Genomic DNA, 27,480 nt, shown 5'->3' on the forward strand with positions numbered 1-27,480 from the left:
TTCCTCCTCTCCTTCTCTCTGCCCACTCTGATCCTTGGAGACTTCAACATCCATACGGATGTACCCGACGACTCCTCTGCCGCCCGCCTGCTATCCCTCCTCGACTCTGCCGACCTCCTCCTCCACCATACCGCGCCCACTCACCGACTCGGTCACACCCTCGATCTCGTCATCTCCTACCGCTGCACTATCTCCTCACTCACCAACTCTGAAATCCCTCTCTCTGACCATAACCTTCTCACCTGCCTCATTTCTCACACTCCCTCCCCCTGCAAATCTTCGCTACTGCCCCACAGAGACCTCCGCTCTCTCGATCCCATCCGTCTTTCCAATAGCATCTCGCCTCACCTCGCCGCCCTGTCCTCTCTTCCCACTCTCGACGAGCGGGTCTCCGCTCTCAACTCCACCCTCTCTACTCATCTCGACTCTCTCGCCCCCCTTTCCCTCCGCCGCTCTTGCTCCACTAACCCACAGCCCCGGATCACCTCCTCCGTCCGCCTCCTACGCTCCTATGCTCGAGCTGCTGAGCGCTGCTGGCGAAAGTCCAAGCACCAAGCCGACCTCACACACTTCAAATTTATCCTTTCCTGCCTTAACTCTGCCCTCTCCTCCGCCAGGCAAAGCTTCTTCTCCTCCCTCATCGACACCCATGCCCGTCACCCCCGCCGATTGTTCCGGACCTTTAACTCTCTCCTTAGGCCCCCTGTTCCTCCCCCTCCCCCATCTCTCACCCCTAATGATCTGGCCACCTATTTCCTCACGAAAATCAACACGATCAGGTCTGAGCTCCCCAAAGTCACCCCTCCGCCTCTCCCCTCCCCCCCAACAACCCCCTCCCCTACTTTCCCATCCTTCCCTGCAGTATCCTCAGAGGAGATCTCCTCCCTCCTCGCAAGTGCCACCCCCTCCACCTGCGCCTCGGACCCCATTCCCTCTCACCTTCTTAAAACCATCGCCCCTGCCCTCCTCCCTTCCTTAACTTCTATTTTTAACCACTCAATCTCCAAGGGCTCCTTCCCCTCTGCCTTCAAACATGCCCACGTCTCCCCCATCCTAAAAAAAACCCGCTCTTGACCCCACTTCCCCCTCCAGTTATCGTCCTATCTCCCTACTACCCTTCCTTTCCAAAATCTTAGAACGAGTTGTCTACAATCGATGCCTAGAATTCCTTAACTCCCATTCTCTCCTAGACCCCCTCCGATCTGGCTTCCGTCCCCTCCACTCTACCGAGACTGCTCTCTCTAAGGTCACCCGTGACCTCCTTCTTGCCAAATCCAATGGCTCCTACTCCATTCTGATCCTCCTTGACCTCTCTGCTGCCTTGGACACTGTCGACCATCCCCTCCTCCTCCATACCTTATCTCACCTTGGCTTCACGGACTCTGTCCTCTCCCGGTTCTCCTCTTACCTCTCTGGCCGATCATTCTCGGTCTCCTACGCTGGAGCCTCCTCCCCCTCCCATCCTTTAACTGTTGGAGTTCCTCAAGGGTCAGTTCTTGGCCCTCTTCTGTTCTCCATTTACACTCACTCCCTCGGTGAACTCATCCGCTCTCACGGCTTTGACTACCATCTCTACGCAGATGACACGCAGATCTACATCTCCGCCCCTGTCCTCTCCCCCTCCCTTCAGGCTCGCATCTCCTCCTGCCTCCGGGACGTCTCCACCTGGATGTCGGCCCACCACCTAAAACTCAACATGAGCAAGACTGAGCTCCTCGTCTTCCCTCCCAAGCCCGGTCCGCTCCCAGACTTCTCCGTCACCGTGGATGGCACGACCATCCTTCCCGTCCCGCAGGCCCGCAATCTCGGTGTCATCCTTGACTCGTCCCTCTCGTTCACCCCACACATCCTATCCGTTACCGAGACCTGCCAGTTTCACCTCTACAATATCGCCAAGATCCGCCCTTTCCTCTCCACCCAAACGGCTACCTTACTATTACGGGCTCTCGTTATATCCCGGCTAGACTACTGTGTCAGCCTTCTCTCTGACCTCCCTTCCTCCTCTCTCGCCCCGCTCCGGTCTATTCTTCACTCCGCTGCCCGGCTCATCTTCCTGCAGAAACGATCTGGGCATGTCACTCCCCTTCTTAACAACTCCAGTGGTTGCCTATCGACCTCCGCTCCAAACAAAAACTCCTCACTCTATGCTTCAAGGCTCTCCATCACCTTGCCCCTTCCTACCTCTCCTCCCTTCTCTCTTTCTACCGCCCACCCCGCACGCTCCGCTCCTCCGCCGCCCACCTCCTCGCCGTCCCTCGGTCTCGCCTATCCCGCCGTCAACCCCTGGGTCACGTCCTCCCGCGGTCCCGGAACGCCCTCCCTCCTCACCTCCGCCAAACTGATTCTCTTTCCCTCTTCAAAACCTTACTTAAAAATCACCTCCTCCAAGAGGCGTTCCCAGACTGAGCTCCTCTTCCCCCTCTACTCCCTCTGCCATCCCCCCTTTACCTCTCCGCAGCTAAAGCCTCATTTTCCCCTTTTCCCTCTGCTCCTCCACCTCTCCCTTCCCATCCCCACAGCACTGTACTCGTCCGCTCGACTGTATATATTTTCGTTACCCTATTTATTTTGTTAATGAATTGTACATCGCCTTGATTCTATTTAGTTGCCATTGTTTTTACGAGATGTTCTTCCCCTTGACGCTGTTTAGTGCCATTGTTCTTGTCTGTCCGTCTCCCCTGATTAGACTGTAAGCCCATCAAACGGCAGGGACTGTCTCTATCTGTTGCCGACTTGTTCATCCCAAGCGCTTAGTACAGTGCTCTGCACATAGTAAGCGCTCAATAAATACTATTGAATGAATGAATGAATGAATAACTGAGGCCCAGAGAAGTGAAATAATTTACCCAAGTTCACACAGCAGACAAATGGCAGAACTGGGATTAGAACACACGTCCTCCGACTCCCAATCCTGTGTTCTTACCACTAGGCCATGCTGCTTCCCGGGCTTCTTCTTGCTGCTTCTCTAATTTAGGCAAACCATCTACCTCTTGCTATGTGCTCCTTCTTGGGAATACTGGGTCTCTCTCCAAATCTTCATACAGGAACTAGTCATATGCCAAAATGCATCTATGCGCTCCAGAAATGGGGAAGGAGCATACATGTTCTCTTCATGTGCCTGTGCCACCAAAAGGAAAGAAGAAAACTACGAATTTTTTTCTTTTCTTTTTATAAATTGAAGGCAGACATTGGCAAACACCAGGGGGGAAAGATATGAGTATTAACCAATTTATTTGGAAAATCATACTTCAAAACCAAATCACTGTACCCATTTTCCAAGAACAACCATTCTCCCAACACAAAATTCAATACAGTGAAAAGGAGCCAAGTGGAAAATCGCTCAGACTCCCGAACACGGGCATAAAGACAGTCTTCTGTGAGGAAGCTCTAAAATTACATGTGAGAGAAAGAGGTGGCAATCTAACATAAACTAAAAACAGAAAATGGAAGGATTCTTTCCTAGATACACATGCGGAAAGATTAAGACAAGTAAATGAGGTGAAACTTACTGAACAATTGTGTCATTGCAGAAACACCTTCCTATGGTAATAAAGGAAATTTATCTGGGCCCCTCAAAATAGGCTTTTGCTAGCTCATGGATCATAAGAGAACTCAAGGGGTCCTCTTTGTTGCTCCTCCAGCCCCCAAAGAGTCAACAAGGCAGCCATCCCCCCCAAAAGAATATTTTTAAAGTATCTCCAGATGTCTAAACTGCAAATTGAAGCCTATTTCCTCTTGTCCGATCCCCCACGGTTACAGAACACAGCTGTTCACGGCCACTTGTGTGATAACTTTTCATGTCCTTGAAAAGGGATATTAAGTCTCCTCAGTCTTGTCTACCCTGGGAAAAAAAACGAAAAACCCTAGTTCTGTTAGCCTGTCCTCAGAGACCCTATTTTCCACAAGTATTCATTTTGTTGTGTTCTCTCTCCTGGAGAGTTAAGGTGTAGTTGTGGACTCCCAAACTGGACCCACAAAGCCAGGTCCTAATTGATGCCACCAAGCAGAAAGAGCTGCCTTGTTTTTTCTTCTGTACTAGTATTGAGCTCATTTCCTTTTTTAATGGTATTTAAGTGCTTCTTATATACCAAGCGCTCTACTAAGTTGTGGGGTAGATACAAGATAACCAGGTTAGACAAAGTCCATGTCCCTCAAGGGGTTCACAGTCTGAGGCACAGACAAGTGAAGTGACTTGCCCAAGGTCACAGGGCAGACTAGTGGTGGAGCTAGAATTAAAACCCAGGTCCTCTGATCCCAGACCCATGCTCTTTCCATTAGGCTATACTTCTTTCCCTGAAGCTTTTGTTTGCTGGCTCATCTTTGCTTGTGGTCCACTATGAACCTCAGATCCATATCTGCCTGGAATGAGAAAGGCAGGGCTCCTTCACAGTTTTGTTTGATTCCCTTTGATTTTCTTCCCAAAGTGAATTAGCCAAGAGCTATTCCCATTAGACTGCATTTTGTTTAAGTTTACTCCTGTCCCCTCTTTCAAGGGAAGAGAAGCAGAGTGGCCTGGTGGACAGAGCAGGGGCCTAGGAGTCAGAAGGACCTGGGTTCTAGTTCTGGCTGTGCCACTTATCTGCCGTGTGACCTTGGGTAAGTCACTTCACTTCTCTGTGCCTCAGGTACCTCATCTGTGAAATGGGGACGAAGACTGTGTGCCCCATGTGGGACATGGACTGTGTCCAAGCTGATTAGCTTGCATTTACTCCAGGGCTTAAACAGTGTCTGGCACATAGAAAGCACTTAACATATACTATAAAAAAGAGCATTTAAACAGTTGATTTGGTTCCCTCAGGTGCCAACTCTTCCACCCAATTTGGTGTCCTCAGTGAAGTCATCCTATTTCACATCACCTTAAAGAGTCATTATGAATACTGGTTTGGGGTGGAGCAGGAAACACGTCCTGTATGTTAGGCTAATGGAATTATGGGTGACCTTCACACCTATTGTCTCCCTGTCCCTTCAACGGGACCCACCCCCATCTGGGAACTATACCCAACCCTTGGGTAGGAGACGGCACCGGTCAGACAGGTGATGAGATGAGTTGAGATAGCTGGGCCGGCCAACCAGGGAAGCTCCTCTGTTTCTCCCCACCACCCTGCCCTGTTTTGCGGCACCATGGATAAAACAGAGAGGCCTTTTAAAGGGGCCACTTTGCTGAGCTGTGAAAGCTAGCCTCAGGACCGAAAGTGGAAAAACATAGAAGTAGGCACTGCTTGACCCATAGCATTTCTGAATCTGCAACATAGCAAGTCGCATTATGTCATTTCACTGGGCGGATTTCATTAATTTTCTCATTGGACTTTCTGTCATATCTTCAGGATAGATCTGATACGTACTTCCGTTTGATATTAGCAGAAATTTCAATGGTTCCCCATATGGATGGAGGCAGGAACCAGAGAAATGAGGTTGAAGATGGAACATGAAGGATTAAACACTTAGTACAGTGCTTTGTGGCCAGTAAGCACTCAATAAATACAATTGATTGGTTTGGGTTCAATCTAAAGAAAACAATTCTGGATTGTCTTAATAGAGGTATTTGTTAAGCACTTACAGAGTATTAAGCACTTCACTAAGCACTGGGGTAGAAACAGGATCATCAGGTTGGGTACAATCCCTGTCCCAAATGGGGCTCAGGGTCGAAGTAGGAGGGAGAATAGTAGTACAGTCTAATTCAGCAAAGGGATGCTGAGTTTACCTGGAGCAATGGGGCGTCTGACTCCCTCCTCCATGATACATCATTTTTCTTGACGTTGTTATCATGTCATCACAGTTTATGATGATGATGGTATTTAAGCACATCATATTATGTGCCAAGCACTGTTCTAAGTGCTGATCATGGATCCAAGCGCTGTTGCTTGTGGTTTTGCAATCCATGTTCCAGTTGTCTTTATCTTTTTACACCCATCTAGTTTGGTAGTCAATCAACCAATCATTGATATTCATTAAGCACTTACCTTGAGCAGAACGCTGTTCTAAACATTAGGGAGAGTACAACACAACAGAGTTGGTAGGTAAGTTCTCTGCCCACGATGAGCTTTAAGGCAAGAGAAGGAAGCAGCGTGGCTTAGTGGTTAGAGTATGGGTCGGAGTGAGAAGGACCTGGATTCTAATCCCAGCTCGCCACATGTCTATGTGACCCTGGGCAAGTCCCTTAACTTCTCTGGAACTCAGATACCTTCTCTGTTAAATGGGGATTAAGACTGTGAGCTCCATGTGGGATGGAGACTGTGTCCAACTTGATTAGCTTGTCTCTACCACAGCACTTAGAACTGTGCTTGGTACCTAGTAAGCGCTTAACAAGTATCATTACTATTATTTTTATTATTATCTAGAGAGTCCCATTTGGGACAAGGACTCCATCTGATAACTTATGCATACATCTACCCCAGTGCTTGTTATGGTTCTTGACACATAATATGTTCTGAGTAAGTGCTATAACTAATTTAGTAACAAACTGAGCGAGTTTGGTTAATCACTTTGTCTTTAGGGGAAGGTGGGGTCTTAAGAACCTGAGCCACTCTCCTAGGGAATTGTTTAGGGCCACACTTTCAGGAGGCAAGAGGATGGCTAGAGAAGCAGCGTGGCTCAGTGGAAAGAGCATGGGCTTTGGAGTCAGGGCTCATGAGTTTGAATCCCGGCTCTGCCACTTGTCGGCTGTGTGACTGTGGGCAAGTCACTTAACTTCTCTGTGCCTCAGTTCCCTCATCTGTAAAATGGGGATTAAGACTGTGAGCCCCACGTGGGACAACCTGATTCCCCTATGTCTACCCCAGCGCTTAGAACAGTGCTCGGCACATAGTAAGCGCTTAACAAATACCAACATTATTATTATTATTATGGCTGAGGTGACTTTTAAAGGTCCCCGCCAACCTGAGGATTCTAAGATTATACTCACTTAAAAAAAAAGTCACCATGTTTATGGCTCTTTTGTAATTTAAAACAGTATTATTGATGATGCAACTCACCGGTGAATGCCCACTCTTACATATGTAAAAGCATTTTAATCCTCTAATGTAAATAATGCATGAAGTCTGTACTATATGTAACATGAAGGATTTGGGCTAGACATAAGGAAGAATTGCCTGACAGGAGATGTGGTTAAAACCCCAAATGGGTTGTCAAGGGAGGGGGGACTCTTCTGTGGAGGTCTTTGGAAACATGATAGAAAACAGGATAGATCCTCAGCGGCTGAGGGGTTTAAGTACAGTTTGAACATGGAAAATTAATAAGGATAACCCCCACTTTCCCTTTCTAAGTAGGGCTTCTGGCTTGGGACAGAATTGAGCAAGAAGGAACTACCAATTTCTGCTGCTGTGCTTCCCCACTCCTCTGCATCTTCTTTCTTCTCCTCTTCCTTCTCTTCTTCCTCCTCCTCTTCCTCCTTTTCCATCTCCTTTTGACTGCGGTGGGAAATCATCTTCCCTCTGGTTAGGAGGCTGAGCATCTTTCACTTTCCCTTCCTCTGGGGCTCACCTGGAGTGGAGAGCAGTTGGAGGAGGAAGGCCATAGGCTCTGGGGCTATACTGTGTGGTCAGTGATTTGGTCACCTGCACGCTCCCTCCACCTCATCTGTAAAATTTATGTAGTTTCTTCATATTAGTGTCTGTCTCTTCCTCTACACTGTAAGCTCGTTATATAAAAATAAATGACAGATATGTACATAAGTGCTGTGGGGCTGGGAGTGGGGATGAATCAAGGGAACAAGTCAGGACAACGCAGAAGGGAGTGGAAGTATAGGAAAAGAGGGCTTAGGGAAGGCTCTTGGAGGAGATGTGCCTTCAAAAAGGCTTTGAAGAGGGGCAGAGTAATTGTCTGTAGTCTATGACGGGGGAGGGCATTCCAGGCCAGGGTCAGGACGTGACTGAGAGGTCAGTGGTGTGAGACAGACGAGATTGAGGTACAGTGCGAAGGTTAGCTTTAGAGAAGCGAGGCATACGAGCTGAGTTGTAGTAGTAGAGTAGCGAGGTGATTAAGTGATTTAATGCCAATAGTGAGGAGTTTCTGTTTGATGCACTAACAACACAGAACAGTCACTGTATCCTGCTACCTAGGCTGAGAGACGATGCGTGGACAGATAAAGGAGATAGGAAAACGAATCCAAAGGACCAGCACGACTTTCGATAGACCGCAAAGCACAAATGGCCGGGACGGGACATCAAACTCCAGGGTGATCACATCAGAGTTGCTCAAAGCTGCTCCTGATAATTCCCTTGAAAAGATGAAGATAGAATCATATATTCAGGCCCTCTACCCTATTAGACCTTCTCTGGATTAAAGAAATCCCTAAGTGCCTGACATATTACAGATGTAATGATATCATATCTCTACCATGAATGCACAAATGAACTCTACAAGGGAGTGAGAGAGGGCGGCACCCTAAATGGAAAGCTAGGGGAAGTGTTTGGGCAGATAGAGATGTATACCATTAATGCTAATACCTTTAGCAGCAAGTAGAAATCTAAAACTCTATCCACACTGAAGGGGCTTTCATTGCCTTCGAGTGTTTCCATTTGCATAGCAACCTATGGTGCTGATGAGAGCCATTTCCCTGCCTGGCAGAAGACGCGGGCACAGGTTAATACAAATGGTTCTCTGTGGTTCCTGGCTGAGGAAAATTCTCTGAGTTCCTTATGCAGTGGAGCTATGGAGGATAGTGCAAATTTCCTTCTTGGTAGCCAAAGAAGGATACCTTCTACTGGTTTCTTCAATGCCTCACTGTGAGACTATTGGAGGCTAAGCTTGTCTGGGAAGGTTGAAATCAATCAATCATATTTCCAGAGGCTGAAGAGGCAGAGGAGAGAGAATGGTTTGGGCATCGGAGGACAAGATTGGGACTGGGTCCTCGACACCTGTGGCAACTGGAGGAGATGAGAAACACCCAGACACATATTTGTTCCCAGGTGGAACATCAAATTTTCTCCTCTCTTGGGACCACAGGAACTAATTCTGATAACATTTCTTTTGGGGAGTTCTGTTAGGGGGAAAGGGAGAAAAAGCTAGTGGAGTGAGAGGAGTTACAGAAGCTGGAAGTAAAGAATATAGCCTGCCAAGCATCCAACTGCCTAGAATAAAGAACTGGAAGGCTGGTGGGCAATCATCCGGTGAATTGAGACACTGTAAACCAGACTTGCAAAAAATACACAACATTTACCAGCCAGTAAAATAATTTTACTGTCTCTCCTGCCCCACAGGAGCTGGACAGTAAAAAGAGGAAAATCAACATTCTTTTCCGTTTATCAACATAATCAGTTGTTAGCTTTGACTGAATGGTTGTTGGAAAGGCAAGTGAAGACAGTAATCTGGATCATCCTTTCTGGAAAAATGTTTTTTTTCTCAAGGATCTGGGTAAATTTGGTGGGGTTGGGGGGGAGAAGTCAAATTTCCACTGATTTCCCCAGAGAAACGTTCCCACGTAGGGTAGCCTCCTTTGCAAAAATTGTGGAACAGGGGTATGGAGAATCTCCATTCGCCCAAGTTGTCTTGGTTTCTGAAAGCATTTTTCTGGGCCACTGCCCACAGGCAGCTGTTTTTCCAAGCCCACTTTGGAGCCAGGACTTGCTGCCACTTGAAGTTGGACGGCTCGGAAGACTACGGACAAAACTTTGTAGAACGAGAGCCAGGAGTGTCTACATTTTTAGTTTTGAACAGTTCTGTTTCTGTCTGATTGTTTGGCAAGGCAAGTTCTTTAATCTGATTTGTAGTCTCTGTCTCCTGCCAGAACCTCAAGACCTGAAAATGTGGTCGAGGGGAAACTGAATAGAGAGTCTTAAATAAGAAAGGGCTACTTAAGGGATTCTGGTACTTGAGCGCTGAAATGTTGAACCAATAGGTACAACAGAGGTGTGGGAGAAAAGCCATGCTTTCCTCTGAGCACAGCAACTCTTAGAGATAATACAAATGTGTCTTCAAATAGAGAAAGGCTTTAACTACTTGAGGGCCATTAAAGCAGTGCCACTGGAAGACGTTGGGAAATAGACCCTTGAGTTTTTCTCTTTTTAAAATATCTCAGGGCAAAGGAGGCCCCCTCAGAGATGGTGCTACGGTTTGTTAATTTCTTCAGTCGGGTCTCACTCCTTTCCTATGGAAGGATAAGGGAGAAAAACCAAATTTCTTATTGGTGATCTTAGAATGCTAAGCTTAGAGTTGTGGCAAAGTCAAATAGAGCATGGGCCTTGGAGTGAGAGGACGTGGGTTCTAATCCTGGCTCTGCCATTTTTCTGCTGTGTGAGTTTAGCCAGGTCACACCTTCACTGTGCCTCAGTTTCCTCAGCTGTAAAGTGGGGATTAAATAACCATTTGGCTTCCTATTTAGGGAGTGAGGCTGATGAGGGACAGGGAAATTGTCTGATTTTAGCACAGTGAATGCCTAACAAATACCAGAATTATTATTAGTAGTATTTTAGCATACTTTCCCCTGTGCTTATCGCAATGTTTTGTACTCAGTCAGCTCTCAGTACTTATTACTGTTTGTGAGTTTCCTCGGGATAGGTGTGGGATGAACACACGTGAGAATATTGCTAGTATACTCCCGGGCACTTTAGCACACCGAATGGATCAAGTCTCCCATTGGAAATGATATACGAACTTTGGTCCTGATATTTCAGAACCGAGACCCAATGTGAAAACCATGATTTTAATGCTAATGGCTTGCCCAGCACTAGTACAGGTCTACAAGCACCATAAAATTTAAAAAAAGGTCATTAATTTATTAACCTTTCAAAACCGGCTTTTTCCGAGGTGCTGACTCCACAGGGGCGATGGGGTGATGGATCCCACTGGTTTCTGAGCTGGGCTCTCCTCAGACGTGCTCATTCCCAGTTTGTAGCAAGACCTGGAAGTTTCCAGTCAGGGATAGAAGGACCCATAATGGTGGCTTTCTTGCCTATTATTTCTTTTAAGCCTACCCTCTCCCAGTCCTTAGTATTATCATTATTATTATTATGTGCCGTCAAATCGGTTCTGATTCATAGAGACTCCATGGATATATTTCTCCAGAATGTCCTGTCCTCTGCCATAATCCACAACCTTTCTAATGGTTTTTTCGTTATTTTTCTTATGGTCTCTATCCATTTAGCTGTTGGTCTGCCTCTTCCCAAGTTTTCCCTGGACTTTTCCTAGCATTAGTGTCTTCCCCAGAGAAATAGTCCTCCTGATTATGTGATAATCCTGTTTATGATTATCCCAGTCCCTACTCCTCCCTAAAATCCCTGTGCCCCTTTGCACCCATACTCATAATGAAAAGTCGCCAATTTGCCCCATCAGGATGGTAGATTTTCTTTTATTAGTATTTCCCTTTATAGTTAGGGATATTGAAGCCGGTAGGCCTGAAACAAGGAACATCCCCATTGGAATATAAGATCCTTGAGGATAGAGACCACATCTTCTCCTTCTATAACACTTCCTCCCAAGTGCTTAGTACAGGCCTCCTCACACAGTGCTCAATAAATATGCTAGATTGTCTGATTGGCCATTAGACACTGATCTGAAACAATGGCCAACCTATTTTAAACTTTTAGGAGCTCAGGAGCCAGATTGGGCCAGGACTGAGGACATCAAGATGGGTGGTGCTTCGAACTGGGTCTCACATTAACCAAGTCTGAAGTTGCTGGACTTCAAGAGCCTGACTGCTGTCTCACAGCTGGAGAAGTGGAGGCCAAAGGGAGGCGAGCCTCAGAGCATGAGTGATCACAGTAAAGGAGTTTAAAAGCCCTTACCATGCTTCCCAGGTACCTTGATAAGGGCTGAGTTGAGTCCAAGTAATCAGATCCGACTATCCGGGTGCTACATGAGGCGCGCCATCTAAGAGAGAGGGAAAGCAGGTATTTGGCCTCATTGTACAATAGCTATTGAGGGCCAGAAAGGTTAGGTGACTTACCCAAGGTCACACAGCAGACCTCTGGCAGAGGTGAAACTACAACCTGGGTCTCCTAACTCCCACTTGCATGCTCATTTCAGTTTGGTGAAAAGTAAGGGAAGGGGAGTAGGCAGAAAATAACAGAATCGGTGGGAAGAAGCATCAGAGTGTCATAGGCAAGTTAGGAAAAGAAAAGTCCATGATATGGTCCAGTGGTCCACTGGACTTTTTCTATAAGGTTAGATTATTACCCCAAGATCTATATACAAAGTCACCGGTTAGGAAGGAAGTCAATGATGAGTTTTTCAATGTTAAAAAAAAAAAAAAGTCTGACTTTGGATTAAGGTTGGTAAGTTCACTTACATGCCAGAGAGGAGATTTAAACTTTACTACTTTGAAGAAATGGCAGCTGTTTGAAAGTCCTTTTCATGAGCTTGGGAGTGATTTAATTGAAGATTCGGAGTGTGTGCATTTTCAACCACTTTGCTCAGAAAAACCCATTCAGATTTTTTCTGAGATAGAGATATACCACTAGAGCATTTATGAAGCCTTTCTTTCACAATTTACTGCATATTGTCTAAAATATGGGAAACTCCTTCCTTCCCCAGTTTTCCTCCTCCACCCACAACGACTCATTCTAGATTTCCAATTATGAGCATACTTTAAACCTACTATTGCAGGAAAATGTGCTTGTGCAACAACACAGCCGTTGACCTTGTAAAGTAGGTTATATGAATCTCACTTCTGGGGATGTTCACCCCAACTCAGGAAGGGACCCGAAAAGGCATTTTTGGGGGCACAACATCTAAGATATTGCATCCAGGGTGAGCAACATTGAGAGACAATATCTCTCTGAGCAGCCTTATCTTTAAGAGAAGCAGCATGGCTCAGTGGAAGGAGCCCGGGCTTGGGAGTCAGAGGTCATGGGTTCTAATCCCGACTCCGCCACTTGTCAGCTGTGTAACTTCGGGCAAGTCACTTAACTTTTCTGGGCCTCAGTTCCCTCATCTGTAAAATGGGGATGAAAACTGTGAGCCCCATGAGGGACAATCTGATCACCTTGTATCCCCCAGAGCTTAGAACAGTGCTTTGCACATAGTAAGCGCTTAACAAATACCAACATTATTTAACATAAAAAATAGTTGTATAGCTTTTCAATAAGCTAACCCAACCTTGAAAGAGTCCTCCATGTATCATAATCATAATAATTATAGTACTTGTTAAGCACTTACTATGTGTCCAACACTGTTCCAAGCACTGCGGTAGAGACGAGTTAATCAGGTTGGACAGTCCCTGCCCCACACGTAGCTCACAATCTGAATTCACATTTTACAGATGAGGTAACAGAGGCCCAGAACTGAGGCCCAAGGTCTCACAGTAGACATGTGGTGGATCTGGGATTAGAACCCAGGTCCTTCTGACTTCCAGGCCCGCTCTATTCACTAAGCCATATTGCTTTTCTATAGGAGGCATAGAAGGTATGCCTTCTCTATAGGAGGTATAGGAGTACAGAAAACACTGAAATTTCTTCCTGCGAGTCACGTGCCGTTGACACACTCTAAGCATAATGCTTTGAAACATTCTAGCAGCAAAACTAATATGAAACAATAGAATTTTAGAGCTGACGGGAATTGGGAAGGTCATCGAGTCTGTTTCCTTGACTTCAGGCAAGACTCACTTCAACCAGCCCAGAGGAAGAAGGATCTATTTAATTTTTGGGTAGGAAATCCCAGAGAGAAACCGGCTCCACAGCCTTCCTCGATGACCCATTCCAATACTTAAGATCCTCTAGAGCTGGAGAGTGTCTTCCTTCTAGCTGTATTCTAAATCTTCCCTCTGCTGGCAAAATCCATTTCTCTTGTTTGGATCACAGTACATGAGGAGAACAGTTAGTCACCATTCTCAGTGTTAGAGGAAGCATGGCCTTGTCGAAAGAGCATGGTACTGAGAGTCAGGAGACCCGGATTCTAGTCCCAGCTCAGTCAGGAGCCTGTTGTGTGACCTTAGACAAGTCAATTAAACTCTTTGTGCCTCAGATTCTTCATCTATAAAACAAGGGTACGATACCTAGAGAAATAGAGTGGTTTAGTGGATAGAGCATGAGCCTGGGAGTCAGAAGGATCTGGGTTCTAATCTCAGCTCTGCAGCATGTCTGCTGTGTGACCTTGGGCAAGTCACTTCACTTCTCTGTGTCTCAAATACTTCATCTGTAAAAATGGAGATAAGCGTGTGAGCCCCATGTGGGACAGGGACTGTGTTCAACCGGATTAACTTGATTCTACCCCAGCACTTTGAACAGTGCTTGGCACATAATAAACACTTAAGTACCGTAATTTAATGATTATTATTATCGACATTATAATACCTAATCGCACTGTTTCAGAAATGTGAGCCTCATGTGGGACAACAACTACACTTGATCTGATGACAATGTGTGGCATAAAATAGTGGCGTCCTTCGGTTTGAAGATAGCCGTACAGGCTATGAGACTGAATCCATGAGTTGAATGTCTCTGCGAGAGAATCGCTTGCCCATTTTGTCCATGAAATTCCAACAGTGCCCCTTCTCTGGCCTCTTGCTATTCAAGATGAGTATTGCTCAGATAGGGACTAAACCGGGAGAGATGTCCTACTGCTGCAGGACATACACTTGCTTTGGCAGTAGAGGTGATGATTTGCACTGAGCCATTCACACCCTCTCTCATCGTCCCCTTGTTCCCAGATGCAAACATTCCAAAACTGGTAGCGAGAATGGAATGGTCTGTGTTTTGCTCCCAAAACGGAACTCATCTTCCTACCCAAACCCTCTCCTCCCTCTGATCTTCCCATCACTGTAGACGACACCACCATCCTTCCTGTCTCACAAGCCCGTAACCTTGCCGTTATCCTTGACTCCTCTCTGCCATTCAACCCGCATATTCGATCCGTCACTAAATCCTGTCAGTCCCACCTTCACGACACTGCTAAAACCCGCTCTTTCCTCTCCATCCAAACTGCTACCACATTAATACAATCTCTTATCCTATCCCGCCTGGATTACTGCATCCGCCTCCTTGCTGACCTTCCAGACTCCTGCCTCTCCCCAGTCCAGTGCATACTTCACTCTGCTGCCCGGATTATTCTTCTACAAAAATGGACAGGACATGTCACCCCGCTCCTTGAAAGACTCCAGTGGTTGCCCATCCACCTCCACATCAAACACAAAATCCTCATCACTGGCTTTAAAGCACTTTAGCATCTTGCCCCCTCCTACCTCCACTCGTTTCCTTCCTTCTACAACCCAGCCCACGCACTTTGCTACTCTAGTGCTAACCTTCTCGCTGTGCCTCGATCTCGCCTGTCTCGCTGCCGACTCCTAGCCCCCGTCCTGCCTCTGGCCTGGAACGCCCTTCCTCCTCAAATCCGGCAGGCAGTTACTCTCCCCCACTTCAAAGCCTTATTGAAGGCACATCTCCTCCAAGAGGCCTTCCCAGATGAGCCACCCCACTTCTCTTCTCCCACTCCCTTCTGAGTCGCCCTGACTTGCTCCTTTCGCTCTTCCCCCCCTTGGCCCTATAGCACTTATGTACATATTTGTAATTTATTTGTTTTGATATCTATCCCCCTGTCTAGACTGTAAGGTCACTGTGGGTAGGGAATATGTCTATTTATTGTTATATTGTACTCACCCAAGTGCTTAGTACAGTGCTCTGCACACAGTAAGTGCTCAATAAATATGATTGAATGAATGAATGGAACAATATCTGTGAAACTTCAACAGGCACCATTGTGCCCTCACCTGTTTTGATACTTGCAAGTACAACAATGAGTTTGACTTAAAAGCGTCAGGGGGGTCTTTTCCAATTTTTTGGAAATGACGGGGAAAGTCCCAAACAAAGCAAAAGCCAAAAGCAACCGAAAAAATATAATGTCGTCGTCCTCACAACTAAACAGACTTGAGGAGGAAGACAGCAGGGGCGTCAGAGCAGGACAGCAGCACTAGACGTCATTTTTGGAAAGTCTGGTCCTTTTATCTCTGACCGCATCAGCTACCGCTTTAAAATGATGGGGATCCCGACCCTGTCCCCCTGAGCCACCTTCCATCAGGCAGTCTAGTCTCACCTAGTACTGTGATGATAATTATGGTATTTATTAAGCTCTCGCTCTGTGCCAGACACTGTACTAAATGCCGAGGTAGTTTAAAGATCACAGTCCCTGTCCCACATCTAAGGATTGTGTATTTAGCACTGTGATGGCGACTCCCCTCCCGACTACTCATTAACTACAATGAGCAGTACTTTCTAGGCGGTGCATTCTCATCGACATGCAAAACCCTGATGGGACTTCCAAGGTGATTAATTCTCAACATCATGCAGTGCCCTGAAGGGTACAATATGGACGTGACACTTGTAGACTGTAAAAGAAGCAGGGTGGAAATAGTTCAGGACCCACCCTTGACACGGAGTGAGTGCTTAATCAAGAGTCAGTTAAATAGGTGTTGAATATCCAAAAGGTGCCAAGCTCTGAACTATGAGTTTTTCATGATGCTTAAGTACCGTTATTGAACCGGACCCCGCCTTCTTTTTTCCAGACTGAATATTCCAAGTGCCCTTAATCTTTCTTCAATTGTCCTATTTTCCTTTCCAAATTCCCTACATCTCTCTTTAGCTGGGGAAGCCAGAGTATGGGTTTTCTTTGGTATAATGGGAAACTTTACTTCTTGGTTTGGACATATTTTACTCTTAATTGGTGAATCCATTTTTTTTTGTTTGTTTTTAATGGTATTTGTTAAGTGCTTACTATTTGCCAGGCACTGTGCTAAGCACTGGGGTAGATACAAGCTAATCAGGTTGGACAGAGTCCCTTTCCCACATGGAGCTCACAGTCTTAATCCCCATTTTACAGTTGAGGGAACTGGAGCACGGGTACATTAAGTGACTTTCCCAAGGTCCCACAGCAGACATGTGGCAGAGATGGAATTAAAGCCCAGGTCCTAATGACTCCGAGGCCCATGTTCTATCCACTTAGCCATGCTGCATTCTACCACACTGTTTGCTCTCTTAAAATGCTACATTTCCAACTTATAGTAACTTGGAGAGTAAAATGGAAGAAAACAAGGATGCTGAGATTTCCCTCTTAGGATTCTTCCCCACTTCAAAGTTGGATCCAGTGGAAACTGGACCATCTTGTCCCAGGCCCAGAGGGGAATGACTCTCATAAAGAGAGAAACGTTCACTGAAGAAAGTCGAATGCTTGATCGATCCTTTCATCTCTGCAATTCCACACCACCTCAGTCACAATTGACTTTTACAGAGTATTAGTTTGCATTAAAAAAAGAAATCCATTTAATTACAGTGGAAAATACATTCCCCGGTATGCTTTGGGCCGATAGGTACCATGTTGCAGCTGTTCCTATTTAAGGGATAATTGTAGCCTCACTCTTTTATGAGGAAATCATTCTGATTTTGAAAGGATTTGGCCTCAGAGTTTACCCTGATGAGGGAGGACTGGATTATTGCCTGGTAAAGTAGCTGAATAGTCAGTCCTATTATCGCTATTATGCCACCAATGTTGTATAATGTGAAAGATCAAAGTACCACACTCAGTAGTGAGATCTAGAAGCATGGCACAATTCCCACTCTTTTTTTTTTTGGCAAAAAAAAAACCCAAAACAAAAACACTATATATTACCAGTGGATTCAGGGTCACTAGAGGTATCAGAGGAAATCCGATGTCCAGTTCTTCTGACTTAGGTCTTTTGCTTCTTATTCCCCAGTCTTTACATTTCTAAAGAAGGATCCAAGATCTAGTAATGGTTTGGTGGTTTCTTTGTTTTTTTAACCAGAAAGAAAACTTCCTCTCTAAGTGCTTTTTCACCACAACATTTGTTTTATTATTTCGTATTGTTCACACTACTCTTGTTTATCACATCACTCAATGACCTTATGTTTCTTTTACTGATGACAAGTGATAACGTTTGAGAACCTAGACCTCCACGTATAATAGTCAAACCTGCAGGAGGTTTCTGAATTTTGTCTTAAACTATCCAGTCATTTCCGACCCACAGCGACGTCATGGACGCATCTCTCCCAGAACGCCCCACCTCCCTCTGCAATCGTTTTGGTAGTATATCCACAGAGTTTTCTTAGTAACAATATGGAAAGTGGTTTGTCATTGTCTTCTTCATTGAAGCAGCGTGGCTGAGTGGAAAGAACACGGGCTTGGGAGTCAGAGGTCACGAGTTCGAATCCCAGCTCTGCCACTTGTCAGCTGTAATAATAATAATAATAATGTTGGTATTTGTTAAGCGCTTACTATGTGCCAAGCACTGTTCTAAGCGCTGGGGTAGACATAGGGGAATCAGGTTGTCCCACGTGGGGCTCACAGTCTTAATCCCCATTTTACAGATGAGGGAACTGAGGCACAGAGAAGTTAAGTGACTTGCCCACAGTCACACAGCCAACAAGTGGCAGAGCTGGGATTCGAACTCATGAGCCCTGACTCCAAAGCCCGTGCTCTTTCCACTGAGCCACGCTGCTTCTCCAACTTGTGCTCTTGTGCTCTTGTGCTCTTGTGCTCTTGTGCTCTTCACAGTCACAGCTGTGTGACTGTGGGCAAGTCACTTCACTTCTCTGTGCCTCAGTTACCTCATCTGTCAAATGGGGATTAACTGTGAGCCTCACGTGGGACAGCCTGATTACCCTGTATCTACCCCAGCACTTAGAACAGTGCTCTGCACATAGTAAGCGCTTAACAAATACCAACATTATTATTCTTCCAGCCTGAATTATCTCTGTTTTAAAGAAAGTGAGTTGATCCTAAGAACAATAACAGCATCTGTGATCATCTGAAGGTCCACTGAGTGAATGATGATAATAATAATAGTAATAGTGGTATTTGTTAAACACTGACAATTTACCAAACACAGTACTAAACACTGGGGTAATCAGGGAATTACAGGATGATCAGGTTAGACACAGTCCCTAGTCTACATGGGGTTCACAGTTGAAGTAGGAGGGAGAACAAGTATTGACTCCCCATTTTACAGAGAAGTCAAGTGACTTGCCCAGGGTCAGTCAGCAGGTGAGGTGCGAAGCTGCGATTAGAACCCAGGTCTGTGTTCTTTCTCTGGGGGCCATACTAAAAATCGGTGTGGAACTAAATCGGTGTGGACGAATGGAACTAGTGTCTCAACTCACTGTGTAAAATTGCAACAATTGGAGAATGCTCTAGAAGTGCAAGAATCAATACCAAGGTCTTATGCTTCATGAAAAGGGGAAAGGGACTGGTCAGAAGCACTCATGTGTCCCAGAACGATTCACCCTAAAATGGAGGTACGGAGAAGGGGAAGGTGATGTCTATTGCTGAAGATGGTGCTGTGCTTCAGTGAGTGGTTGGTTGTTTCCGCTTGAAGTGAGATTTTTCTTAAGAAAGTGAAAACCAGTTTAACCTTTCCCTAGAGGGTTTGCACTGGGCACCCCTGCTCAGAAGGGTGAATGAACCAACCCTTCTGAGCTATGACGAAGCAGCGTCTTGGGCTCCAAGCAGGCACAGGTAACACCAGCAGAGGTGGAGAGCAGAGAAAACACGACGGCAACTACAGACATCTTTCTAATCCGAGTCATCTGGAAAATAGGTATTCTGATTTACCCACACGATACGACTTGGCTTCCAATTTGGATTAAAGAAACCTTCCTATTTTATGAGTCATTCTAGAGTACTCGTCTTATGCGGTCGAGTCGTCTCCAATCCATAACGACGCCGTGGACACATCTCTCCCAGAATGTCCCACTTCCATCTGCAATCGTTCTGGTAGTGTATTCCTAGAGTTTTCTTGGGAAAAATATGGAAGTGGTATATCACTGCCGCCTCTGCGCAGTAAACCCGAGGCTCCGCTCTTGACTCTCCCATACTGCTGCTGCCCAGCACAGGTGAGTTTTGACTTTTAGCAGATTGCCTTCCATGCGCTAGCCACTGCCCAAGCTAGGAATGGAATGGATAGGCCTCTGCTTGACTCTCCCTCCCATAGTTGAGACTGGGAGAGTACTGGAAACTCTCCAGGTGTGACCCTGAGAGGGGCCTGGAGCATTATACATTTTTAATATTTCATGATAAGGTTCTGGATATTGAAGTGAACTGATAATCCAGTCCCTCCTTTGGGGAACTTATCTTCTAAGATAAAGAGAAAAATTCAAGAGATTTCATTATCCAGCTTTTCCCATTTTTCTCTCTGTGGCTATACCCCTCCAAAGATAGCACTTATCTAGTTAAGGGAGAGTCCTCAGTTTTCCTTCTCTAAGGGGAGCTGGAAGAGAGTTGAGAATAATGTTTTTCTCCAGTTACTGAGCCATTCGCGCTACAGCTTGGGGTTAGCAGCAATTTCATATTTCTCCCCAACCCCTGCATTGCTAAATTCACCGCCCCACCTTGGCCCAGGCACTCCAGGCACCTCTTCCCTGGCTCCCCATCACCAACATTTAAGAACAGTGCTTGACACATAGTAAGCGCTTAACAAATACCGTTATTTTTATTATTATTATTATTCTGCTCCTGTTGTTTGTAATGAGGTGCTATGAAAAGAGTGAGAGTCCCTGCCCTGCAGGACCTTATAGTCAAATGGGCAAAATGGCTACATTTCAAGAGCTCAAGCCAAGACTCAAATTCAGTCTCATGTGTTTCTTCCAACCATTTGTGCTGCCGTCATCAGGTATAGGAGGCTGAGGGCGAGTGTTTTAATCAATTTTGAGGGGAAGCGTTGTCTACATGCTTTGGGATCCAGTCTTGGGGGCACTTTGGAAGGGAAACCCTGTCCATTTTTAGGGAACAGCTGAAAGATTTTGGTGAAACAAAATGATTTTTGTCCCAGACCTTTATTTCCTAGCACCCTAAATAAAGGACAGTCTGTGTGAAATTTGGAGTGATGTCTTCACGGCTTATGGAGCAGACTTGGGGATACTTGTTGACAGAAGCCCGAGCTGTCTGCTTTTATTTGCTTACCAAAAAATTGGATGGAAAAAAAAAGAGTTTTCCTGGTCAACCACTTATGAGCATTTTACATATATAGGTTCGAGCACAAATTTGTTAATGTCTCAAACAGAAGCAGTCTTGTTTTCAGCCTAACAAAAGGAGGATTTACAACTGGTCCTTTTTTCCATCTGTATGGATCCGCTGGCCGTTTTCATCTGAAATGCTCGAACCAGCTCTTTTTCCTGTAAGATTGTAGAGTTGGGCATGATGCCTATGTGGCGCAGGAGGCTGCCAGATTGGCTTTGTTGCCCAGAGGTCTTTATACGATCTTATTTCTATTCTGCTAATGGGTTAGTGCTAATTATACCTTATCTGTTTTACTTGCAATTACTTATTTGTTGGAAGAGAAGCTGGGCTTTGGGTGGCTTGGGTTTTTTTTCTCCTACATAGACAATTGCCTTGTAGTAGCCCCTTAGCCCCTTTCCACTATTTCGGGAAATAGAAAGTGGACACCAGGAAGGTTTGTCATCAGACACCTCTCCTCCAAACCCTCCTTGATGGTCGGTTTGTTGGAGGTTTTGCGGCTCCTAGAGGGTAGAGCTGTGTCTTCCAACTCCATGGTATTGTACTTTCCCAAGCTAATTAGTACAGTGCTCTGCACACAACAAGCTCTCAATAAATGCCATTGATTGACTGGTTTTCAGTCTGTCGATTAAGCAGATGGGCTGAATCGAGGGGTCTCAAGTGGCTCGTGGCTCCAAGGACACAAGGTCTGTCTGCACAAAGCAACATCTGCAGAAACGAGTTGGGTGCTGGAGGTTTAATCATGGCATTTTTCCAGCGTCTAGACATCCAAAAATGTCCTTCCCCTGATAAGTTCAACAGTGGTCCACGCACAGGTATCACTGAGTGGCAAAGTGCCAGATCTGGACAGGACAGATCTTTCTTGTTTTCTCCAACTTCCAGCAGGTGGGAAGGGTTTCCGACTGAGGGATAAGAGAGGAAGATCTGATGAGCCTCCCTTCCTTATCCTAGGGATGATGCCGGCCCTATTCCACTTTCTGCTCATTCTTAATTGGGGGCGTGATTTGCATGGGGCTGGTTTCCATTGAGTGTTTGTGTGCAAATCTTGCATGAAAACACTGGAGATGAGATTTCTGAGCAATCGGGGTGGAAGGTTAATTTGAAGCTAAGGCCTTTTGGAGATAGTCATCACCTGATTCCCCCCTTTCTCTCTGCTTCCCCTGCCCTTTCCCCATCTACTCTTCCCCCTTCCCCTTCCCTCAGCACTATGCTCATTTGTATATATTATTTATTACCCTATTTATTTTGTTAATGAGGTGTATATCTCCTTGATTCTATTTATCTTGATGATGTCTTGTTTTTGTTCTGTTTTGCTTTGCTGTCTGTCTCCCCCGTTTAGACTGTGAGCCCGTCATTGAGCAGGGATTGTCTCTCTCTGTTGCCGGATTGTACATTCCAAGCACTCAGTACAGTGCTCTGCACATAGTAAGCGCTCAATAAGTACTACTGAATGAGTGAAGTTCAGGCAGAGACTCTGTATTACTGAATGCCCATGGGCGCCAAGTACTTAAAGATTCCTCTTAGAAACTAGACATGGTCCCTACCCTCAAGGAACTCACACTGTAAGGACAATTCTACCATCAGGATCAGTGTGCTCAGGAATATGCAGATACTGAAATACCCTTGGTAGAATCCACACGATTTTAGTTTGGCTTTCTCATTTAAGTGGTAGTTGAACAGCGGTCCTGGTTTCTAAACTTTGTGACGTCTCCAAGCTCATCCGAATGGAAACCCTGCCTCCCCTTCTATTAATACCAATAATAATTATGGTATTTATTAAGCACTTAATATGTGCCAAGCACAGTACTAAATGCTGGGATAGATACAAGCTAATCAGGTTGGACGCAGTCCCTGTCCCACATGGGACTCACAGTCTAAGCAGGAGGGAAAACAGGTTTTGAATCCCTGTTTTACTGATGAGGCAACTGAAGCATTGAGAAGTAAAATGACCTGCTAAAGGTTGCACAGCTGAGAAGCAGCAGTCAGGACTAGAACGCAGGTCTTCTGACTCCCAGGCCCGTGCTCTTTCCGCTAGACCATGCTGCTTCTAACCTCAATACCCTGTCCCCCACCCTAAAAGCGGATCAATCTACTAAAACGGGAGCAAAAATGGGCTTTTGGTACTCTGAGACACGAAAGAAAAACGGTATCGGCTTAAAAGGAAAGGAGCTGGCCAAAGTGTAATTTCAAACCTCACCTGTAGTGAACAGGTTCATCTGCACAGTCACCGAAGGGAAGCCAAGCTTCCGCCGTTGGCTTGCCCAACCCCTCCTCCTCTGGGGCCGTTGCCGCAGAATCCCGGGTCTTGCAGTAGAAGCGGGAGGTGGTTGGGGGTATTGGTAGGGATCTCTTTCGGCCAGCGCTGGAAATCTCCGAGTTAGCAAAAAAGCAGTCGTTGAGGCGGGCGTGCCAGGCCGGAACTGATTCCCGACACTGTCGATCCTCGTGTACCTGCTGCTCTAGCCTGGGTTCTTTGTCATCGTGCCCACTGTTACCATCCTCATCACTGGCGTTTATTAAGCACCTGGAGGGCGTGCCAATCGGATTCCACCATAGCCTTTGATCAGAACGTAAGATCCCTATTAGAGCACGAGCTCCTTGTGCGGGGAGAGTGTGTCTCATGGTTCTGTTGTGTTTTTCCAAGCTCTCGGTATGATAAGTTGGACCCTACGGACTCTTAATAAATACCACTAGTACTATTATTACCATTATGATACAGTGTTAGGCCCACATGAGGCTTTCCTGACTAGGTGATACTTGGTAAGGTGGAGGAGAAGGGAATGAAGCAGGAGGCCCGATGGACAGGAAGGGCATGAGGACCCAGGGATATTTTGAGGGGAAAGAAGCAGGCAGGATGAGAAGCTGTGGAGTGGAGGAGAGAGCTAAAGAGGCCAAAAATATTCTAAAAATATTCTAAATTTATAGTCTAAAAAGAAAGGCTTGTGCAGAAGAGAAGAGGAATATATAAGCAGGTGTGTGTGTGTGTGATATGAATCAGATTCCTAAAGGAAAATGAACCTAAAATTGTCAAATGTTGAATGGGTTTCTTTATGGAGGAAATTTGAAGAAACCTGTTGTGATTTCTGGGCCTGGTTATGCAGCATCGTGGGTTGGCACTGTGGGAAGGTGTCCACTAGGGCACTCCATTCGTTGGCTTTGTTGCAGTTGGATTTTGGAAACCTGACACTAACTGGTGATAGACCATTGTACTGCAATCCTCTCTGAGACTTTCATCAGAATAGTTAATTGCAAAAAGTAGAGAGCATGGGGGATTAGTAGGAAGTTGATGTGTACGGTGGAACCTTAAGCCAGGAATAAAGTAGTGCCACGTGCCTCTGGAACAGAAGTTACTTTTTCTTTCGAGTTTTTAAGTTCCCACATAGGTATAGGCAGAAAAGAAGCTTTTTTTCCACCTCTTCCTCTTCCCTCCCCCCTGCCATCTACTCCCCTACCATCATCCCTTCCTCCCCTCCCCTCAACAGAAAAATTGACATGAGGAAGGAGCCACTTACAACCCTAAGAATTTATTTTGCTTAAAGGATTCCCAACATTTTCTCTAGATTTGCCTTCTGATTATACTGGTGTCCCCAGGGCCATCACCCCGAAGTTTGTTGTACAAGAGTCCTGTGAGTACCGGGATTGTGTGGGAAGTGTTTGGAGACTATAAAAGTTATTCTACTAGGGGCAGGGAACATAACTGCTAACTTTGTTGCATTGTACTCTCCCAAGCACTTAGTACAGTGCTCTGCACATAGTAAGTGCTCAATAAATATGATTGAATACTTTTTTGTCTAGTGCCACAGACACAAACCCACACACAATCTTTCTCTCTCACACACACACACACAAAAGAATGGCAAGTTGGAGGTCTCAGTCATGTCTCAGCCACAACTTCTGTCCCTTGAAACTGGTCAATTCCTGGCAGGTAGAACAGTGGCTCCTGGCAGCCAGGATGATATCTCTTGTCTACTCCCCAGGTCCCACATCCCCAAAGGTCCCGAGTTCCTGGAGGGTGACTGAAGGACAGGCAAAAAGGCAAGGCATGTCTGCCATCCTTTGGCCACACCTTCAGAGCAGAACTCGCCCAGTTTGGAAGCTCAGTCAGTTCAGAGAAATTCCCATGTTGAGACGCTCTTGCCCTGATGATTAGGTGCAATCTGGGGCATAGACCCCTTTGGGGCCACGGCCAATGTCGCCGAAAGCTTAGCAATGGCAGTGACACCAACATAAAGCTTTCCGTCATTATTCCCTTGGACCTTTGCAACAGTAACTACACGGCGGAGTGGATGGAGTCCGGGCTCGGGAGTCGGAAGGTCGTGGGTTCTAATTCCGGCTTTGCTGTGTGACCCTGGGCAAGTCACTTCACTTCTCTGGGCCTCAGTTCCCTCATCCGTAAAGTGGGGTTTGAGACCGTGAGCCCCTCGTGGGACAGGCGCCGTGTCCAATCCGATAAGCTTGTATCACCCCAGCGCTCAGTACAGTGCCTGGCACATAGTAAGTGCTTAACGAATACCTCAATGACTATTAACTGTGCCTCTTTATTGCTGTATTGTCCTCTCCAAAGCAGTTAGAACAGTGCTCTTCACAGAGTAAGCTCTCAATAAATGCGACTGAATGAATGAACTGGTGGGGGGGGAGGAGGGATAAAAGGGTACACCCCTCCCCCGCAGGAGCAGGTACCACTTAACTGGGGCAGAGGGAATAGAGGGGGTACCCCCCAGCAGGAGCAGGTACCACTGTAACTGGTAGGAGGGGAATAGAGGGGGTACCCCCCAGCAGGAGCAGGTACCACTGTAATTGGAGGGGAATAGAGGGGGGACCCCCAGCAGGAGCAGGTACCACTGTAACTGGGAGGGGGGGAATAGAGGGGTAACCCCAGCAGGACCAGGTACCACTGTAACTGGGAGGGGGGAATAGAGGGGGTACCCCCCCAGCAGGACCAGGTACCACTGTAACTGGGAGGGGGAGAAGAGGGGGTACCCCCCCAGCAGGAGCAGGTACCACTGTAACTGAGGGGGGGAATAGAGGGGGCTCCCTCCCCAGCAGGAGAAGGTACCACTGTAACTCGGGGGCGGGGATAGAGAGGGGTACCTCCCAGCAGGATCAGGTACCACTGTAATTGGTGGGTGTGTGTGTAGAGGGGCTACTCCCCAGCAGGAGCAGGTACCACTATAACTGGGGGGGGGAATAGAGGGGCTACCCCCCCCAGCAGGAGCAGGTACCACTGTAACTGGTGTGTGTGGGGGGAATAGAGGGGGTACCCCCCAGCAGGAGCAGGTACCACTGTAACTGGTGTGGGGGGGGAATAGAGGGGGTACCCCCCAGCAGGAGCAGGTACCACTGTAACTGGGGAAGGGGGGAATAAAGGGAGTACCCCCCCAGCAGGAGCTGGTACCACTGTAACTGGGGGGGGGGGGGAGAGTGGCATAGAGGGGGAGTACCCCCCCAGCAGGAGCTCATGCCTCGAGACGGTACCACTGTACCTGGGGGGGGGGGGAGGGTAGAGGGGGTATCCCCAGCAGGAGCTCATCCCTCGAGAAGGTACCACTGTAATGGGGGGGGGGGGAGAAGGGGAGGGGGACCACAGCGCCCCCTCTCGGCGCCGCGCGGACCCTGCAGGCCGCCGCCGGTCGGGACTGTGTCGGCGTCCCGGCCTCTTTGTGTGTTGTGTGTGTGTGTGTGTGTGTGTGTGTGTGTGTGTGCGCAGCCCGGGCCGCCGGCCCCGCAGCACCGTCTCCTCCCTCCTTCCTCCATCCCTCCTCCTCCTCCTCCTCCATCCCTCCTCCTCCTCCTCCATCCCTCCTCCTCCTCCATCCTTCCTCCTCCTCCTCCTTCAGGCCGCGGGAGCCTCGGGGCGGCCGCTTTTCTCCCCCTCGGCCCCTTCCCGGTCGGTGACGGCGGAGAAAATAAAATTAAAAGAAAAAAAAAATTAAAAAATTAAAAAAAAAAAAAACCCGACCGACTTCAGACGGTCCAACGATCCTAATGAGAATAATCCCAACGACGGCGACAAATAATAATAATAACAGAAATAAAGTCAACCCCGAGAGCCGGGGAAAGTAGTGTGTGCGCGCTGGGACGGCGGCGTTGGGGGAGGGAGGAGGAGAGGAGGAGGAGGAGGAGGAGGAGGAGGTTGGGGGTAAACAATAAGTAGTGGACTGTACTGGAAGTTACCTGCCCTGCAGCCGCCGCCGCCGCAGCAGCAGCAGCAAGAGAAGCAGGAGAAGAAGAAGGGTTTCTTTCTGTTGCAGACATCTGCAGACTGGTGCTTTTTGGAAGAGTTTTTTTTTTCCCTCCCTCTCTCCTCTCTCTCTCTCTTTTTTTTTTCAAACCGCAAACGGATGTGAAGCAAGGAAGGTGTTTCTTCTACTCCTAAACTCAGACACCTCTCTCTGTTCCTTCCAAGCCTATTTTGCTCAGCGCTTTTTTTTTTTTTTTAAAAAAAGAATAATAATAGAAGGAAAGGAGTTGCTTGATGTTTGAGTGAAATGGACGTGAGGTTTTATCCACCGCCCCAGCCCGCCGCCGCTCCCGATACTCCCTGTTTGGGACCTTCTCCCTGCCTGGATCCCTACTATTGCAACAAGGTGA

The 27,480-nt window shown here is 46.8% G+C and overlaps 1 protein-coding gene and 1 non-coding gene across 4 annotated transcripts in view; one reads left to right on the forward strand and one right to left on the reverse strand.

Annotated features, from left to right (window-relative positions):
• Window positions 1-27,480, forward strand: part of TOX (thymocyte selection associated high mobility group box) — a 404,763-nt gene that overhangs the window by 95,989 nt on the left and 281,294 nt on the right. The window contains exon 1 of one of the 3 annotated variants that reach the window (XM_029069419.2): window positions 26,798-27,476. The exons of 1 other annotated variant lie outside the window; for it this stretch is intronic. In XM_029069419.2, the coding sequence (XP_028925252.1) occupies window positions 27,378-27,476 (99 nt within the window). In that variant the 5' untranslated portion in view covers window positions 26,798-27,377. Of the gene's footprint in view, window positions 1-26,797; window positions 27,477-27,480 lie in introns of those variants that run through there. One more of the 3 variants, XM_001513508.5, reaches the window with a different exon arrangement.
• On the reverse strand, window positions 19,780-19,917 carry LOC114813419. The gene has a single exon (XR_003761139.1). It is a non-coding gene; the product is annotated as a small nucleolar RNA SNORA7 (small nucleolar RNA).

The sequence above is a fragment of the Ornithorhynchus anatinus genome, chromosome 7 (genome assembly GCF_004115215.2).
Source record: "Ornithorhynchus anatinus isolate Pmale09 chromosome 7, mOrnAna1.pri.v4, whole genome shotgun sequence".
NCBI classification, from domain to species: domain Eukaryota; kingdom Metazoa; phylum Chordata; class Mammalia; order Monotremata; family Ornithorhynchidae; genus Ornithorhynchus; species Ornithorhynchus anatinus.